This window comes from Pelophylax lessonae (genome assembly GCF_965119305.1).
Source record: "Pelophylax lessonae genome assembly, chromosome: 13".
NCBI lineage: Eukaryota > Metazoa > Chordata > Amphibia > Anura > Ranidae > Pelophylax > Pelophylax lessonae.
The window spans coordinates 95,663,744-95,682,442 of NC_138780.1; the positions used below are offsets into that span (position 1 = coordinate 95,663,744).

At 41.9% G+C, this 18,699-nt stretch overlaps 1 protein-coding gene across 2 annotated transcripts in view; it reads right to left on the reverse strand.

The window, feature by feature from the left end:
- Positions 1-419: 419 nt before the first annotated feature.
- Positions 420-18,699, reverse strand: part of NUBPL (NUBP iron-sulfur cluster assembly factor, mitochondrial) — an 88,046-nt gene continuing 69,766 nt past the window's right edge. For both annotated transcript variants that reach the window (XM_082275696.1, XM_082275695.1), the window contains exons 9-11: positions 15,778-15,898; positions 2,846-2,928; positions 420-773 (exon numbers count right to left, since the gene is read on the reverse strand). In XM_082275696.1, coding sequence (XP_082131822.1) covers positions 723-773; positions 2,846-2,928; positions 15,778-15,898 — 255 coding nt within the window. In that variant the 3' untranslated portion in view covers positions 420-722. The remainder of the gene's footprint in view (positions 774-2,845; positions 2,929-15,777; positions 15,899-18,699) is intronic.

Genomic DNA, 18,699 nt, shown 5'->3' on the forward strand with positions numbered 1-18,699 from the left:
TGCTGATTAGACAGCATGATTATTGGATAGGTTAAAAACAAAAGTGTTACATTTATAATTTTGTTCAGTGTATATATTATATTTTTACATAATGTTAAAGTGGTTGTAAACCCCTACATATACCCAGTGAAGTGACCATCCTCAGATGATACAGAGAGATGAAACAAATCCTCCTACATAAGTTGTATCTGTTTATCTGCAGTCTGATCTTTACATTCATTCGAAGTGTGGAATTTATAAGCTGAAAGATCAGGAAAATGGGGTGGAGAGCTGAAGTTACACACTGCAGAGCTCAGCGAGGAGAGATCTGAGAGCTGATTGGATGGAAGGGACACCCCTCCTCCCCACAGCTCACAGGAAGAGAGCTGAGGCTGTTAATCTGCAGGAGTGATTCAAGCGGATAGAGGAACAAAGCAGCAGACAGAAATGATACGCTCTTATTTGAGACAGCACACACTATAGAGAGATAGGCCTTATTCATATTTCATGTCTGAGGTTTACAACCACGTCTGTACAAAATAACATTTGTCATCTTAGGAAGGTTCTATGACCACAGCAACTGAACATCTGAAACAACCCGGTATCCTTGGCTCACATTTACTGTACTGTGTCCATTTCACCATGCAGGCTAATCAGTGCTAGTGAGTGCTCAACAGACCCTTCTGTTCTGTAGAACTGGCACAATAGTTTTCTTATCTTGCTCTTTATTTCGCTTCACCATCTTAGGAAATTCTCTTCATTACTTCTTTAGCAATACTCAAATATGCCTTGGCCTAGAGAAATAGAAATAAAGGGTAAGGTGATAAGAAATTAAAGGGAGTATCCAGTAAATACCTACATTGCACAAACAACAGTACTACCCTCAGCTGTAGTCTATGGAGTCAGCTCATATACAACCAATATAATTCGAATACATGCACTGCATGATATAGTCAGTTTTTGATTCAGAAAGCTCCTACTGACTCTTTCTGCAGCTGCAGGTCTGTACTAGTGATCGACCGATATTGTTTTTTTATTGCCGATATTTTGGTCATCGCATATTGGTATCGGCCGATATTTTCGTACATTAAAAAGGGGAGGCTGCTGAACACAGAAGGCTTATCTTAATGCAAAGAATATATTAAGATAAAAAAACCTTCTGCCTTTAGAACCACTTTAAGCTTACAGTGTGCATGAGGCTTCAACCTTTAGTGAAAGTTATACTATTAGTGCAGACAGGCAAACTAACTGTTAATGGAGGAAAAAATTCACTGAACAGGTTAAAAAGCCGGATTACCAGCATCCTCCCAACTCCCCCAGTCTCATAAATTTGTATGCTCGGCTGAGCACTCTGCACCACCTCTACTAATGGCACTTTTCCACTGCAAGTACCGGCTCGGCTCTACTCGGCCCTGCTTGGCCCGGTTTGCTTTTCCACTGCTGGTACCGCATGGTACGGTGCTGGAACGGTTCGGTACGGTACGGTATGGTTTGCTTTTCCACTAAAGTAGTCCTAAAGTTAAGTTGGTGGGATAACAACGATTCTCTGACCAATCAGTGGCTAGTAGTGACTACATGCAAAGGATTGTGGGATATGGTACCAGGTATGGTACTTCTTGGAACCAATCGTACTGTTTTTGAGAGCCGTACCGTTCGGTTCCATGCAGTGGAAAAGCGCTGCCGTACCGTACCGAACCGTTCCTACACCGTACCATGCGGTACCAGCAGTGGAAAAGCACAAAAGTGAGCCGAACCGTTCAGTTCCATGCAGTGGAAAAGCGCCATAAGTCTTTAGCCCAAAGGTGCCTACACATATGATCGCCTCCTTTTTAAAGTAGAACTATAGGCAAAACTTTTTTCTTCCATTTTTGAGGGAGGGTTATAACCCGTCAGATTTTTTTTTTTTCGCCATCTGTGTCCCATTGCAGAGATTTCCCTTCACTTTCTGTCCTCAAGCCAAACAGGAAGTGAGAGGAAATTGCAAAATTACGGGAATTCCTTGGGGGACCCCCAGGTACTAGTGTCCTAACTGGAAAATTTCCACTCTGTTGCTTTTCTGGGAACAACCCAAAATTTGGGATTTTCTTTTATTTTCACTTCCAATGATCATGGTACATAGGACAAATAGAGAGAGTGAATCTTCTTAAAGGGGGAACAGATAGCAATAAAAACTGACAAGCGTTCCAATCCCTGTGCACTCTATCCAAAACTGAAAAAAAAAAAGAAGTTTTGCCTTTAGTTATACTTTAAGTCGAAGACCAGCCATTCAGTATATTGTGGCACACAAAACCAGAGAGTTATTGAGGGATATAACCCTTTAATCTAATCTAGCAATAGGGAGGGGTTCATTTTTCATTTGAAAACCCATGTTAAAGCTAAATTACAGATAAATTAAACAAGCATTTAGTTCTACACTGCAAAGGGGTAAATGCTTGTTTTTTTCCTAGGGTACCATAAAAAAAAAAGCACTTTTACTCCTCTTAATCATTGCCCCCTAGGAGCCAGCACTCTCTTCTGACACCCTGGGTTGTGGGAGGGCCCTCTACGTCCTCACTTACAATGCAAGACTGCTGGTCCTTCAATGTATGTGATGACATCAGGATGCTACCAACTGGTGGAACAACAAAGAGTAGCAGCTTCTGGAGACTGGTTGCATGGAGAGAAGGCCTGCGGGAGCAAGTAATAAGGTATGTAAAAGTGCATTTAACTAGTACCCAGGGCAAGAATGCAGGGCAGTAGGAGCCCACAGCAAGGGTAGTTTTTTTTAAATTTCCCTGGAGTTCAGCAATAGGTAGCACTTTATATATACCTGAGATGCTTTTGCGAATACAACAATACACAATTTTAGTTTTGTATAAGTGCGTACCTCTCTGCTCTCTGGAGCAGATACCACTACTGGCCTTCCCATGTCACAGGTTTCTCGAATGCTAATGTGCAGAGGGATGTCACCTAAGCAAAAATAAATATAGATCATCAATGCAAGTCATTGTAAAGCAGCCATATTCTGTTATTTATTTACCTGTGTGCCTCACATTTTACATAGTTACATACAGGGCTTTTTTTCAGCTGGAACTTGGTGGAACTCAGTTCCACCACCTCTGGCTCGGGCCCTCTGCTCCCTTCTCATCACTATCACTTGTAAACACAGGGGTCGTGGTTGAGCTCCTGCACCTTTTTTTTCTGAGAAAAAAAGCCCTGGATACATAGTTTGTGAGGTTGAAAAAATACATCAGTCCATCCAGTTCAACCCATGATGTGTGTGTGTGTTGGCTGTTAACCGTACGTTGTATACCCCTGTATGTTGTGATCTTTAGGGGGGCCCATCTAATAGTTTTTTGAAACTATCAATGCTCCCTGCTGATACTACTGCTTGTGGAAGAGAATTCCACATCCTTACTGCTCTGACAGTAAAGAACCCCTTACGCATTTTAAGGTTAAACTGCCTTTCCTCTAGTTTTAGTGAGTGGCCACGTGTCTTATTGTATTCCCTTTCTCTGAATAGTTTGTTCCCTATGCTAGGGTCATCAACAGTACAGTATTTGTACATTGATATTATATCCCCCCTCAAGCATCTCTTCTCCAGAGAGAATAAAGTTCAATGCCTGTAGTCTTTCCTCATAGCTGATGTCCTCCATTCCCCTAATTATTTTTGTTGCCCTTCTCTGGACTCTCTCCAGTTCCAGCACATACTTTCGGAGGACCGGTGCCCAGAGCTGGACAGCATACTCCAGATGTGACCGGACCAGAGTCTTGTAGAGTGGGAGAATAATCTCTTTATTTCTAGAGTGAATCCCCTTTTTTATACATGCCAGTATTTTTTTGGCTTTGCTTGCAGCAGCTTGGCATTGCATGCCACTGCCAAGCTTGTTGTCCACTAGGACCCCCAGGTCCTTTTCCATCTTAGATTCCCCCAGATGTTCCCCCCTAGTGAGTAGCTTGCTTTCGTGTTTCTGATGCCCGAGTGCATTACTTTACATTTTTCAAAATTAAACCTCATCTGCTATGTAGTTGCCCACCCCATAATTTTGTTCAGGTCCGCTTGTAAGGTTTCCACATCCTGCATAGAAGATATTGGCATGCTTAGTTTAGTATCATCCGCAAATACCGCAATTGTGCTAGATATCCCCTCCTCTAGGTTGTTTATGAATAAATTAAACAGGATTGGTCCCAGGACAGGACCTTGAGGGACCCCACTTTCCACACCTGCCCAATCCGAGTACTCCCCATTAATCCTTAACCATTTTTTGAGTCAAAAAAAGTTTTCCTTAAAAGAATTTTCTAATTATGTATTTGATATATACATTTCAACTCCCAATTACTAATAATTGTGATTGTTTTCGATATTTTCCTTTTTCTTTCCCTCAAAACATATTTTTTTGATATGTGAAGCCCACCTTCAAAAGCTGCAAGAAAATGCACAAAATATTTTTTAGCTTCATCAAAGTGCCTATGGGAGTCCACGACTTAAGTTACTGCTTTTAACACCTACTGTGATAGGGCAGGTCCAGGCCAGTTAAGGAATCTGTCTTCATAAACCTCTTATGTGTATTCTAAACCTAAAAAATGTGATACTAGGGCTGACAGAAACCAAATTTGCCTTTGGTCAGGAGACAGAGAAAAGCTCAGAATGAGAAAAATACATAGCACAGCATTCACTTAACCAAATCTTTATTTTGATTTAGTAAAAATCTTCATCTCCTGGTATCATAGGTATTGAAATGTAGGAATACTTCATTTCCTCCTTTTGTTCAAACACTTTGTTCAGAACTCTTGTTTAATGTAGCATTACACCCAACAACAAAAATGTAATATTATTTCAGCTTACCAATTCTTAGATGTGATGGCTGCATTAGTTCACTTTTTTAGGCTTTTGCTTCCTTTCTTTTTCACCTGGTAATCCTGCCAGTAAGTCTCTTTATTTTTTTCAAATTCCTTTAACAGACCAAGCATTTCAGCCAAAGTGTCAATTAGAGGATAGAGATAAATTATTTAACACTGACAGGGGTGCTTGCAATGCTTTTATTTAACACCTTTACCCCAAAAGGAAAAAACTGTTGTTGTAATTGTTCAAAAAATGTTGGAGTTTGGCTTTAATGTGATAATTAACCACTTAAGCCCCAGAGGATTTGGCTGCTAAAGGTCCAGACCCCTTTTTTCAACTTGGCACTTCGTGACTTTAACTGATAATTGCGCGGTCATGCAATGCAGTACCTAAACGAAATTTACGTCCTTTTTTTCCCACAAACAGAGCTTTCTTTTGGTGGTATTTGATCACCTCTGCGCTTTTTATTTTTTGCGATATTAATAAAAAAAGAGCGAAAATTTTGCAAAAAAATGACATTTTCAACTTTGTCTTTTAAAAAATATCCAATATACTCAATTTATGTCATTTTTTTTGGCCAAAATATATTTAGCTACATGTCTTTGACAAAAAAAAAAATCAATGAGCGTATTTTTATTGGTTTGCGCAAAAGTTATAGCGTCTACAAACTATGGTGTAAATACTGAAATTTACGAAGCTTTAATTTCTGACTGCCTATCTCATTTCATGAAGTGCTAAAATGGCGGGGCAGTACAAAACCCCCCCAAACTACCACTTTTTGGAAAGTAGACATCCTAAGGAATGTTCTGAGGGGCATGTTGAGCTCATTGAATATTTTATTTTTTTGTCACAGGTGTTTGAAAAATGACAAAAATCATTTTTTTTTTTTTTTTTTTACACAAAGTTGTCATTGAAATGATATATTGCTCACACATGCCATGGGTATATGTGTAATTACACCCCAAAATATATTCTGCTGCTTCTCCTGAGTACAGGGATACCACATATGTGAGACTTTTTGGGAGCGTAGCTGTGTACGGGAGCCGGAAAACAAATCACCACCATCAGAATTTCAAAGGGCGTACATTTTTCATTGCATTTTCTCACTACCTATAACGGTTTTGGAGGCCCTGAAATGTCAAGATACCACAAAACCCCCCCAAATGACCCCATTTTGGAAAGTAGACACCCCAAGCTGTTTGCTGAGAGGCATGGTGAGTCCATGGAATATTTTATATTTTGCCACAAGTTTCGGGAAAATTACAATTTTTTTTTTTAATTTTTTTTTTTTACACAACGTTGTCACTAAAAGATAAATTTCTCACACATGACATGGGTATATGTGGAATGACACCCTAAAATACATTCTGCCACTTCTCCTGAGTATGGGGATGCCCCATGTGTGAGACTTTTTGGGAGCCTAGCTGTGTACAGGACCGCGAAAACCAATCAACACTCTCAGGTTTTCTAATGGCGTAAATTGTTCATGTCACCTCTGCACTACCTGTCGCAGTTTCGGAGGCCCTAAAATTCCAAAATAGCACAAAACCCCCCCAAATGACCCCATTTTGCAAAGTAGACACCCCAAGCTATTTGCTGAGAGGCATGGTGAGTCCATGGAATATTTTATATTTTGCCACAAGTTCCGGGAAATATATATATATATTTTTTTTTTTTTACACAAAGTTGTCAGTAAATGATATATTGCCCACACATGCCATGGGTATATGTGAAATGACACCCCAAAATACATTCTGCTGCTTCTCCTGAGTACAATGATACCCCATGTGTGAGACTTTTTTGCAGTCTAGCCGCGTACAGGACCCGGAAAACCAATCTGCACCTTCTGGCTTTCTAAGGGCGTAAATTGTTGATCTCACTCCTTACTACCTATCACACTTTTGAAGTCCATAAAAGGCCAAGATGGCACAAAACCCCCCCAAATGACCCCATTTTGCAAAGTAGACACTCCAATCTATTTGCTGAGAGGCATGGTGAGTATTTTGCAGCTCTCATTTTTTTTGGAAAATGAAGAAAAAACAGGAAAATGCATTTTTTTTCCTCTTTTTTCAATTTCCAAAACTTTGTGACAAAAAGTGAGATCTGCAAAACACTCAACATGCCTCTCTGCAAATAGCTCAGGGTGTCTACTTTCCAAAATGGGGTCATTTGGGGGGGTTTTGTGCTATCTTGGAATTTTAGGGCCTCCGAAACTGTGATAGGTAGTCAGGAGTGAAATCAACAATTTACGCCCTTGGAAAGCCTGAAAGTGGAGGTTGGATTTCGGGGTCCTGTACTCGGCTAGACTGCAAAAAAGTCTCACACATGGGGTATCCCTGTACTCAGGAGAAGCAGCAGAATGTATTTTGGGGTGTCATTTCACATATACCCGTGGCATATGTGAGCAATATATCATTTACTGACAGCTTTGTGTAAAAAAAAAAAAAATATATATATATATATATATATATATATTTCCCGGAACTTGTGGTAAAATATAAAATATTCCATGGACTCACCATGCCTCTCAGCAAACAGCTTGGGGTGTCTACTTTCCAAAATGGGGTCATTTGGGGGGGTTTTGTGCTATCTTAGAATTTTAGGGCCTCCGAAACTGTGATAGGTAGTCAGGAGTGAAATCAACAATTTACGCCCTTGGAAAGCCTGAAAGTGGAGGTTGGATTTCGGGGTCCTGTACTCGGCTAGACTGCAAAAAAGTCTCACACATGGGGTATCCCTGTACTCAGGAGAAGCAGCAGAATGTATTTTGGGGTGTCATTTCACATATACCCGTGGCATGTGTGAGCAATATATCATTTACTGACAGCTTTGTGTAAAAAAAAAAAAATATATATATATATATATATATATTTCCCGGAACTTGTGGTAAAATATAAAATATTCCATGGACTCACCATGCCTCTCAGCAAACAGCTTGGGGTGTCTACTTTCCAAAATGGGGTCATTTGGGGGGGTTTTGTGCTATCTTAGAATTTTAGGGCCTCCGAAACTGTGATAGGTAGTCAGGAGTGAAATCAACAATTTACGCCCTTGGAAAGCCTGAAAGTGGAGGTTGGATTTCGGGGTCCTGTACTCGGCTAGACTGCAAAAAAGTCTCACACATGGGGTATCCCTGTACTCAGGAGAAGCAGCAGAATGTATTTTGGGGTGTCATTTCACATATACCCATGGCATGTGTGAGCAATATATCATTTACTGACAGCTTTGTGTAAAAAAAAAAAAAAATATATATATATATATATTTCCCGGAACTTGTGGCAAAATATAAAATATTCCATGGACTCACCATGCCTCTCAGCAAACAGCTTGGGGTGTCTACTTTCCAAAATGGGGTCATTTGGGGGGGTTTTGTGCTATCTTGGAATTTTAGGGCCTCCGAAACTGTGATAGGTAGTCAGGAGTGAAATCAACAATTTACGCCTTTGGAAAGCCTGAAAGTGGGGACTGGTTTTCGGGGACCTGTACTCGGCTAGACTGCAAAAAAGTTTCACACATGGGGTATCCCTGTACTCAGGATAAGCAGCAGAATGTATTTTGGGGTGTCATTTCACATATACACATGGCATGTGTGAGCAATATATCATTTAGTGACAACTTTCTGTAAAAAAACAACAAAAAAAAAAGAAATAATAATTTTCCCGACACTTGTAGCAAAATATAAAATATTCCATGGACTCACCATGCCTCTCAGCAAATAGCTTTGGGTGTCTACTTTTCAAAAAGGGGTCATTTGGGGGGTGTTTGAACAGTCCCGGCATTTTACGCTCAATCTTAGCCACACATCACCCACTCTTCTAACCACTTGAAAACCAAGCCTTTTCTGTGCCTTTTTGTTTACATGAAAAAATATTTTTTTTTTACTAGAAAATTACTTTGAACCCCCAAACATTATATATTTCTTTAAAGCAGAGGCCCTATAGAATAAAATGGTGGATGTTGCAATTTTTTTTGTCACACGGTATTTGCGCACAGATTTTCCAAACGCAATTTTTGCGAAAAAAATACATTTTTTTTAAATTTATTGCACAAATACACTATATAATTCCAATTTGTTTGGTAAAATTTAAAAGATGATCTTATGCCGAGTTCATAGACACCTGACATGACATGCTTTAAAAATTGCGCACACCTGCGCAGCGGCAAAAACGTACGTACATTTTTAAAAACCTTTAAAAGTCTCTACAGGTTACCACTTTAGACTTACAGAGGAGGTCTACTGCAAGAATTACTGCACTCGATCTGGCGATCGCGGCGATACCTCACATGCATGCTGAAATTGCGGTTTACATATGACACTAGACCAACGCTTGCGTGTGCCATTGCGCGCAAGCACGGGGGAAAGGGGGCGGAGCTCGATTTTTTTTTTTTTTTTGCTCTTTTATGTTATTTTGACACCTTTCCTTTAATTTTTTTTTTTTTTTTAAATCATTTTTATTGCTATCACAGTGAATTTAGATATCCCCTATGATAGCAATCGGTAGTGACAGGTACTCTTTTTTTTAAAAATTGGGGTCTTTTATACTCTAGATCTCTCCTCTGACCTTAATGCTTCTGACCACGCCAAAATTGGTGTGATAAAATACTTTCCCAATTTCCCAATGGCCCTGTTTATTTCTGGCGAAAAAGAAGTCATAAAATGCTCGTAGCCTCCGGCATCTTAGGCCATAGAGATGATTGGAGCCATTCTAATCTTCAATTAGCTCTATGGTTAGATAACTGAACCACTGGCTGCACTCTCGGGTTAACCGGTGGGACAGGAGAGCCCGAGAAAAACCACGGAAGGCTGCGGAAGGCGGCGGTGGGGGGGGGGAGGCCCCTCCCACTGCATGTAAAAGCAGTCTAGCGGCCAATTACCTGCTAGGATTGCTTTTACATGTAAGCCGACCGCTGGCTGTAAAAAACGATACCAAGATGATGCCTAAATCTGCAGGCATCATCCTGGTATAACCACTCAAAGTCCAGCAACGTACCAGTACATTGCTAGTCCTTGTTTGGCATATAGGTTTTTTTTTTTTTCATGCAGCCTGTGGGCTGAACGGAAAAAAAGAGAACCTATCAGAAATCAGCACAAGAATAATGCGTAGTATTACTCATCATTAACCGCCCAAACAACCACCCACTGAATTTAATGATGGGTATACACGGCGCTATCCACGTATACCAAAATAGGATTTTAACTGCAGTGCTGAAATCAGAAAATCACCACAGCTGCTATGAGCAAAGGTATCCATATATGCTGAGCGCAAACACTGTTTGTGTCAGAATATATAAAATCAATGCGTGGTAGCCGACAAGTACCTGCAAGAGAAACAGGTCACAAAAGAATGAAAAAACAAAGTACATTAAAAAAAAGTACATTAGGAAGAGTAGGACATATAAAATGACTGACAACAACAAAAGTTTTTGGATTCTCATCATTAACCGCCCAAACAACCACCCACTGAATTTAATGATGGGTATACACGGCGCTATCCACGTATACCAAAATAGGATTTTAACTGCAGTGCTGAAATCAGAAAATCACCACAGCTGCTATCAGCAAAGGTATCCATATATGCTGAGCGCAAACACTGCTTGTGTCAGAATATATAAAATCAATGCGTGGTAGCCGACGAGTACCTGCAAGAGAAACAGGTCACAAAAGAATGAAAAAACAAAGTACATTAAAAAAAGTACATTAGGAAGAGTAGGACATATAAAATGACTGACAACAACAAAAGTTTTTGGATTCTCATCATTAACCGCCCAAACAACCACCCACTGAATTTAATGATGGGTATACACGGCGCTATCCACGTATACCAAAATAGGATTTTAACTGCAGTGCTGAAATCAGAAAATCACCACAGCTGCTATCAGCAAAGGTATCCATATATGCTGAGCGCAAACACTGTTTGTGTCAGAATATATAAAATCAATGCGTGGTAGCCGACAAGTACCTGCAGGAGAAACAGGTCACAAAAAAATGAAAAAACAAACAAAGGACATTTAAATGTACAGTAAGAAGAGTAGAAGGACATATAAAATGACTGACACAACAACAGTTTTTGGGTCCTTTTATTTTTCTTTCTAACTGTTTCTTCATGTCTTGATTTGGGACTGCGATCTTCTGCGATCTTCTCTTCTAGCTTGGGTCTCTCAAAATGTCGATGGACATCCAACATCCTTCGAGACCCTGTGTTTGTGTGCCCTACACTGTGTCGTGCTGTACCCTACACTAATACTCCACTAGTGTATGGTAGCGCTCAAAACATTCCCCGATGCAGAGACCAGGTTGGTCAGGACATTTGGGACAATAATAACGGGTGTCACGCCTAAATCCGCGCCTGACAGACACGACATCTTCTTTGGGGCCATCTTTGGGTAGGGGTACTCGGGAGGACATAAGGAAAATGCCTCTCATGCAGCCGGCTCACTGCATCTGGAAGGGGAAGTTGGGCAGGCATGCCTCCTGGGTACAGGTAGGCAAGGATGATCTCTTCCTGGAATTCCCGGAAAGATCCAGTTCGTCCTGACGCCTTGTATAGGACAAAGGCGTTCAATATCGCCAATTGGAATAAATAAACAGACACTTTTTTGTACCAGCGTCTGGCTTTACGGGCAACTAAATACGGCGCCAAAATCTGGTCGTTAAGGTCCACCCCTCCCATGTTAAGGTTATATTCGTGGACACAGAGGGGTTTCTCCACAACGCCAGTTGCCGTAGTGATTTGGATTGTCGTGTCTGCGTGAAGGGAGGACAGAACATAAACATCCCGTGTATCCTTCCACTTCACCGCAAGCAATTTGTCCGTTTTCAAGCAGGCTCTCGCCCCCCGACTAAGACGGGAATCTACAAGCCGTTGGGGGAAGCCCCGGCGATTAGGTCGCACGGTGCCACATGCGCCAATTTGTAATTCGAGCAGGTGACTAAATAGTGGCACGCTTGTATAAAAGTTGTCCACGTACAAATGGTACCCCTTTCCGGATAAGGGTGACACCAAGTCCCAAACGATCTTACCGCTGCTCCCTATGTAGTCTGGGCAGTTGGGGGGCTCCACACAGCTATCTTTTCCCTCATAGACCCGGAAACTAACTGTATAGCCTGTGGCCCTGTCACACAATTTATACAGTTTGACCCCGTATCTGGCACGCTTGCTGGGGAGGTACTGTTTCATAGCAAGGCGGCCAGTAAATTTAATCAGGGACTCGTCAACGCAGACAACTTGTTCGGGGGTAAACAAGGCTGCAAACCGCTGATTGAAGTGGTCTATGAGGGGCCGAATTTTGTGGAGCCGATCGTATGCAGGGTCTCCCCGAGGACGACAGATTTCATTGTCGCTGAAATGCATAAATCGCAGAATTTGCTCATATCTCGCCCTGGACATGGAGGCAGAGTACATGCGCATATGGTGAAGTGGGCTAGTGGACCAATATAGCCGCAATTCACTCTGTTTAGTTATGCCCATGTGGAGGGAAAGGCCCAGAAAGATCTTAAATTCGGAAACCGTTAAAGGTTTCCAGCCGAATTGTCTGGCAAGGGGCGAATTTGGGTTGGCGGCGATAAATTGTTGAGCATATAAATTTGATTGATCCACAATAGATCTGAAAAGATCTTCCGTGAAGAACAGCTCAAAAAAGTTCAGGGGCGTAAAACCAGCTGTCTCCACGTGGATTCCAGGTTGGGCGGTGAATGGGGGAAGTACTGGCGCTGTAGTATCAGTGGGTTGCCAATTAGGAAATGCCAGCGCATCAGGGAGGGCACTATGGGCTCTACGGGCCTGTCTTCGAATACGCGGTGGCTGCGGGCCACTACTTGTGCTAGCCACCGCACCAGCTTCAACTGCACTTAGGGGACTCGCCACGTCACCAGGTCTTACTGCAGTGCTGGTTGTACTAGGTCCAGGGTGTACTAGGCCGCTGGCGCTTGCCAGGTCGCCAGAAGGATGAGCGGCACTAGTACCCACACTCTGCTCCATACGAGCACCCTGCGATTCCTGCATCTCAACAACACCAGAATGGGGTCGGGTACGCCTGGGTCTAACAGGGACCCATCTGTCGTCGGAGCTATCTGTCAGGGAGCCGCTGCTGTAATTTGGTTCGTATACTGACCCTGATTCTGCCGGTGAGGCTTCCCCATCGCTCTCACCTGACATGGTCATTATACTGTAAATAGCTTCATCACTGTACGAACGTTTAGACATTTTGGTAACTAAATTTACCCGTACAGTGATGCGACTCACAGGTAATAAAAGCACCTGGTTGTCGAAGATTATTTCAAGCGCTACCAAAAAAACTGCTAATGCTAGCAGGGATCAGGCCTGACTCTGCTAACACAGCGGTTTTGTGTCTTGTGTTTTTTTGTAAGTGACAGTAATCTGTTGATTACTACACTTACCTGGGTGAAAGGGTTAAACGCAGGTGCTGGCAGGAATCAGTGCTGATCGTGCAAACACTGCGTTTTGGGAACCCTAAACTATGGGGGCGCTAGTATAGTTCTGATCAGATCAGATATTGATCTGTTCAAACACTATACTAGAAATGGAAGTGTATGTGCGTGCGTGCGTGTGTGTGTGGCAATCAAGGGGTTATTTCTAAACTATGCGCTGGGGATCTGGGGGGGGTGGCGGGGACCCTAAACCTCCTTTGGGAAAGAAACTAGCTAGCTAGCACAACCTCAAGTCACAATGACACCAATACAAAATACAGTAAAAACAGTATATTATGTGTGTATTAGTGCTAATGTGACAGAGGGTGTAGGGGTTAACGGGATGTGATCAGGGGGGGATCAGGGGTTTAAATCTTTATTGGAAGGGGCTGGCGGGTATCCTAAGGATAAAAGGAACGGTGGCAAGCGCTAAACCTGGTCACAAGTCACACTTATACAGGTATATAGAAAATGCTATATACTGTATACAGTGTGCGTTGTGGCAGGGGGTGTAGGGGTGATCAGGGGGGGATCAGGGGATTAAATCTTTATTGGGCGGGTGGGGGGGACCCTAAACCTGCTTGGGACACAAACTTAGTCGCCTGCGCTAATTCTGATCACAATCACACTAATACAAAAATACAAAAACACAGTATATTACGTTTGTATTAGTGCTGATGTGACAGAGGGTGTAGGGGTTAACTAGCGGTGATCAGGAGGGGATCAGGGGGGATCAGGGGCTCAAATCTTTATTAGGGGGGGGTGGCGGGTAATTCAAGTGGAAAAGGGGGGGTCGCAAGCGCTAGACCTGACCACAAATCACACTTATACGGGTATATAGCAAAATGCTATATACTGTATACGGTGTGTGTTATGGCAGGGGGTGTAGGGGTGATCAGGGGGGGGTCAGGGGCTTAAATCTTTATTGGGCGGGTGGCGGGGACCCTAAACCTTCTTGGGACAGAAACTTAGTCGCCTGCGCTAATTCTGATCACAATGACACTAATACAAAAATACAATAACACCGTATATTGCGTTTGTATTAGTGCTGATGTGACAGAGGGTGTAGGGGTTAACGGCGGTGATCAGGGGGGGTTCAGGGGGGATCAGTGGGTTAAATCTTTATTAGGGGGGGGTGGGGGGTAATTTGAGTGGAAAAGGGGGGGTCGCAAGGGCTACACCTGTTCACAAATCACACTTATACAGGTATATAGGTATATGCTATATGCTGTATATAGTGTGTGTTGTGTCAGGTGCTGTAGGGGTTAATTGGGGGGGCGATCGGGGGTGAAATGTGCCTATCTAGCTGTGTGTGATGTGCTTGGTGCAATTACTCACAGTAAGATGTGCTCTCCTCTCACGCTGGATCCAAAAAGACCGTTGGGAGGGGAGGGCACATCTCCTCTAAGCCTGTGTTTACATTTCACAGGCTTAGAGGATGATCTGATTGGGCAGGACCGATCAACAGGTCCAGACCAAAAATGATTGGCCTGGACCTGATGACTGATCGGTTCTGAACCCAATCGAGTCATCGGCGGCGGCGGCGGGGCGCGGGAGCGCGCACAGGGCCGGCAAAAAGTGCTGACGTAGGCCTACGTCAGTTTGCCTGGCCGGGGCTGAGCGCCGACGTAGATCGTCGTGCGCCGGTCGTTAAGTGGTTAAGTTCATCAGAATCTGCAAGTGGATCTAAAAATACCCTCTACCCAGATTGACAATGCTGCTGTCCAAAGGTGGCTTTGTTGTTCCTAAATACAGAGCGGAGACACACTAAAATGGGAAGTGTGTTATTGGTCAGATCCCCAGGTGAAAAAAAAACCCTAAAAACTAATGCAGACAACACATTTAAAGGTTGGTAAAATGCAATATTTTCATTTTTGTTTCTGAGTTTATACACCTTTAGAACATGTTACAGGTTACACCTGTATTTAGAGTGTAATATGTTCCAGCTCTTGCCCCGCTCTCCCTCGGACCCCCTTCCTCTGACAGTGGACAGGAGATCCTCTCCCCGACAACCACTGTCACATTTAAAATTGGCACAGCTGTGCAGAGCTCTGCCCCCACAGTTGTGTAATTTATTCACAGGGATCTGTGAATGAATAAACTGCAAGTTCTGTCTGCCAATGTGGCAGATTGACTTGTAAGTTTCAATGGACTACGAGCATGCGGATTAGCGTGCTTGTAGTCCATTCACTCTTCCCTCCAGCATTCTAACTGAAAGCCCATATACAGGTACAGGCAGAGAGTGTATGCAGGAGCCTGACAATGCACCAGAGATCCAATGATCATGCGTGCAATGCTTTGCTTGCTCCTGTAGGAAAAAATAATAAATGAACATTTTTTCCTTCAAAAATATGTGCATTTATTTATTTTTTCCCTAAAAGGTGAACGTCTCTTTTAAAAAAAGAACTAAGGCTAGGTTAGGTATGCTTTGAAGAGTGCAGTCAGAAATGCTACAGGCAAAAATGTTAATTTTAAGAATTACGAAACTGTCAAATCTTCTGCATTTACATTGAGTGATGATAGATTATCACATCAACAGTACCCCTACCTAGAATATCCAGTCCCATGGAAGCTGCAAGCTGCCGTGCCCCATCTTCTCCAAAAATATGGGTTTCGTGATTACACTTAGGACATCGAAAAACACTCATGTTCTGCACAAGACCTAGCACCTGTCAGGAGACAAAACCATAATTTACAGATTTATTTTTATTACTGCTTTATTAACTGAGTTAATTTCTAACAAAGAATGTCTCATGGTGGACTTTTTTTTACATACAGTGCTTTGCGAAAGTATTCGGCCCCCTTGAACTTTTCGACCTTTTGCCACATTTCAGGCTTCAAACATAAAGATATAAAAAAATTTAATTTTTTGTAAAGAATCAACAACAAGTTGGATACAATCATGAAGTGGAATGAAATTTATTGGATATTTCAAACTTTAACAAATAAAAAACTGAAAAATTGGGCGTGCAAAATTATTCAGCCCCCTTAAGTTAATACTTTATAGCGCCACCTTTTGCTGCGATTACAGCTGTAAGTCGCTTGGGGTACGTCTCTATCAGTTTTGCACATCGAGAGACTGAAATTTTTGCCCATTCCTCCTTGCAAAACAGCTCAAGCTCAGTGAGGTTGGATGGAGAGAGTTTGTGAACAGCAGTTTTCAGTTCTTTCCACAGATTCTCGATTGGATTCAGGCCTGGACTTTGACTTGGCCATTCTAACACCTGGATATGTTTATTTGTGAACCATTCCATTGTAGATTTTGCTTTATGTTTTGGATCATTGTCTTGTTGGAAGACAAATCTCCGTCCCAGTCTCAGGTCTTTTGCAGACTCCATCAGGTTTTCTTCCAGAATGGTCCTGTATTTGGCTCCATCTATCTTCCCATCAATTTTAAAAATCTTCACTGTCCCTGCTGAAGAAAAGCAGGCCCAAACCATGATGCTGCCACCACCATGTTTGACAGTGGGGATGGTGTGTTCAGGGTGATGAGCTGTGTTGCTTTTACGCCAAACAGAACGTTTTGCATTGTTGCCAAAAAGTTCGATTTTGGTTTCATCTGACCAGAGCACCTTCTTCCACATGTTTGGTGTGTCTCCCAGGTGGCTTGTGGCAAACTTTAAACTACACTTTTTATGGATATCTTTAAGAAATGGCTTTCTTCTTGCCACTCTTCCATAAAGGCCAGATTTGTGCAGTATACGACTGATTGTTGTCCTATGGACAGAGTCTCCCACCTCAGCTGTAGATCTCTGCAGTTCATCCAGAGTGATCATGCGCCTCTTGGCTGCATCTCTGATCAGTCTTCTCCTTGTATGAGCTGAAAGTTTAGAGGGACGGCCAGGTCTTCGTAGATTTGCAGTGGTCTGATACTCCCATTTCAATATTATCGCTTGCACAGTGCTCCTTGGGATGTTTAAAGCTTGGGATATATTTTTGTATCCAAATCCGGCTTTAAACTTCTCCACAACAGTATCTCGGACCTGCCTGGTGTGTTCCTTGTTCTTCATGATGCTCTCTGCGCTTTAAACGGACCTCTGAGACTATCACAGTGCAAGTGCATTTATACGGAGACTTGATTACACACAGGTGGATTCTATTTATCATCATTAGTCATTTAGGTCAACATTGGATCAGAGATCCTCACTGAACTTCTGGAGAGAGTTTGCTGCACTGAAAAGTAAAGGGGCTGAATAATTTTGCACGCTCAATTTTTCAGTTTTTTATTTGTTAACAAAGTTTGAAATATCCAATAAATTTCATTCCACTTCATGATTGTGTCCCACTTGTTGATTCTTCACAAAAAATTACAGTTTTATATATTTATGTTTGAAGCCTGAAATGTGGCAAAAGGTCGCAAAGTTCAAGGGGGCCGAACAGTTTCGCAAGGCACTGTGTATATGTAATATATATATATATATATATATATATATATATATATATATATATATATATATATATATATATATATATATATATATATATATATATATATATATATATATATATATATATATATATATATACACACACATACACATACAGTTGTGCTCATAGGTTTACATACCCTGGCAGAATTTATGATTTCTTGGCCATTTTTCAGAGAATATGAATGATAACAAAAACGTTTCCTTTCACTCATATTTAGTGTTTGACTGAAGCCATTTATTATCAATTAACTGTGTTTACCCTTTTGAAATCAACATAAACTCCCAAATGACCCCGATTAAAAGTTGACATACCCCAGTTCTTAATACCGTGTATTACCCCTTTAACATCAATGACAGCTTGAAGTCTTTTGTGACATTTGTGGATGAGGGCTCTTTATCTTCTCAGGTGGTAAAGCTACCCATTCGTCCTGGCAAAAAGCCTCCATTTCCTGTAAATTCTTGGGCTGTCTTACATGAACTGCACGTTTGAGATCTCCCCAGAGTGGCTCAATGATATTGAGGTCAGGAGACAGATGACCACTCTAGAACTTTCACTTTATTCTTATGTAGCCAATGACAGGTCGACTTGGCCTTATGTTTAGGATCATTTTCATGTTGGAATGTCCAAGTATGTCCCATGCACAGATACAGGGCAGATGAATGCATATTTTCCTCCAGTATTTTATGAGAAAATACTGCATTCATCTTGCCATTAATTCTGACCAAATTTCCTGTGCCTTTGTAGTTCACACATCCCCAAAACATCAGCGATTCACCTCCGTGTGTCACAGTATAAATGGTGTACCTTTCATCATAGGCCTTGTTGACTCCTCTCCAAATGTAGCGTTTATGGTTGTGGCAATTTTGGTCTCATCACTCCAAATGATTTTGTGCCAGAAGGTTTGAGGCTTGTCTCTGTGCGGTTTGGCGTATTGTAAGCGGGAAACTTTGTGGCGTTTGCGTAGTAATGGCTTTCTTCTGATGACTCAACCATGCAGCCCATCTTTCTTCAAGTGCCTCCTTATTGTACATCTTGAAAC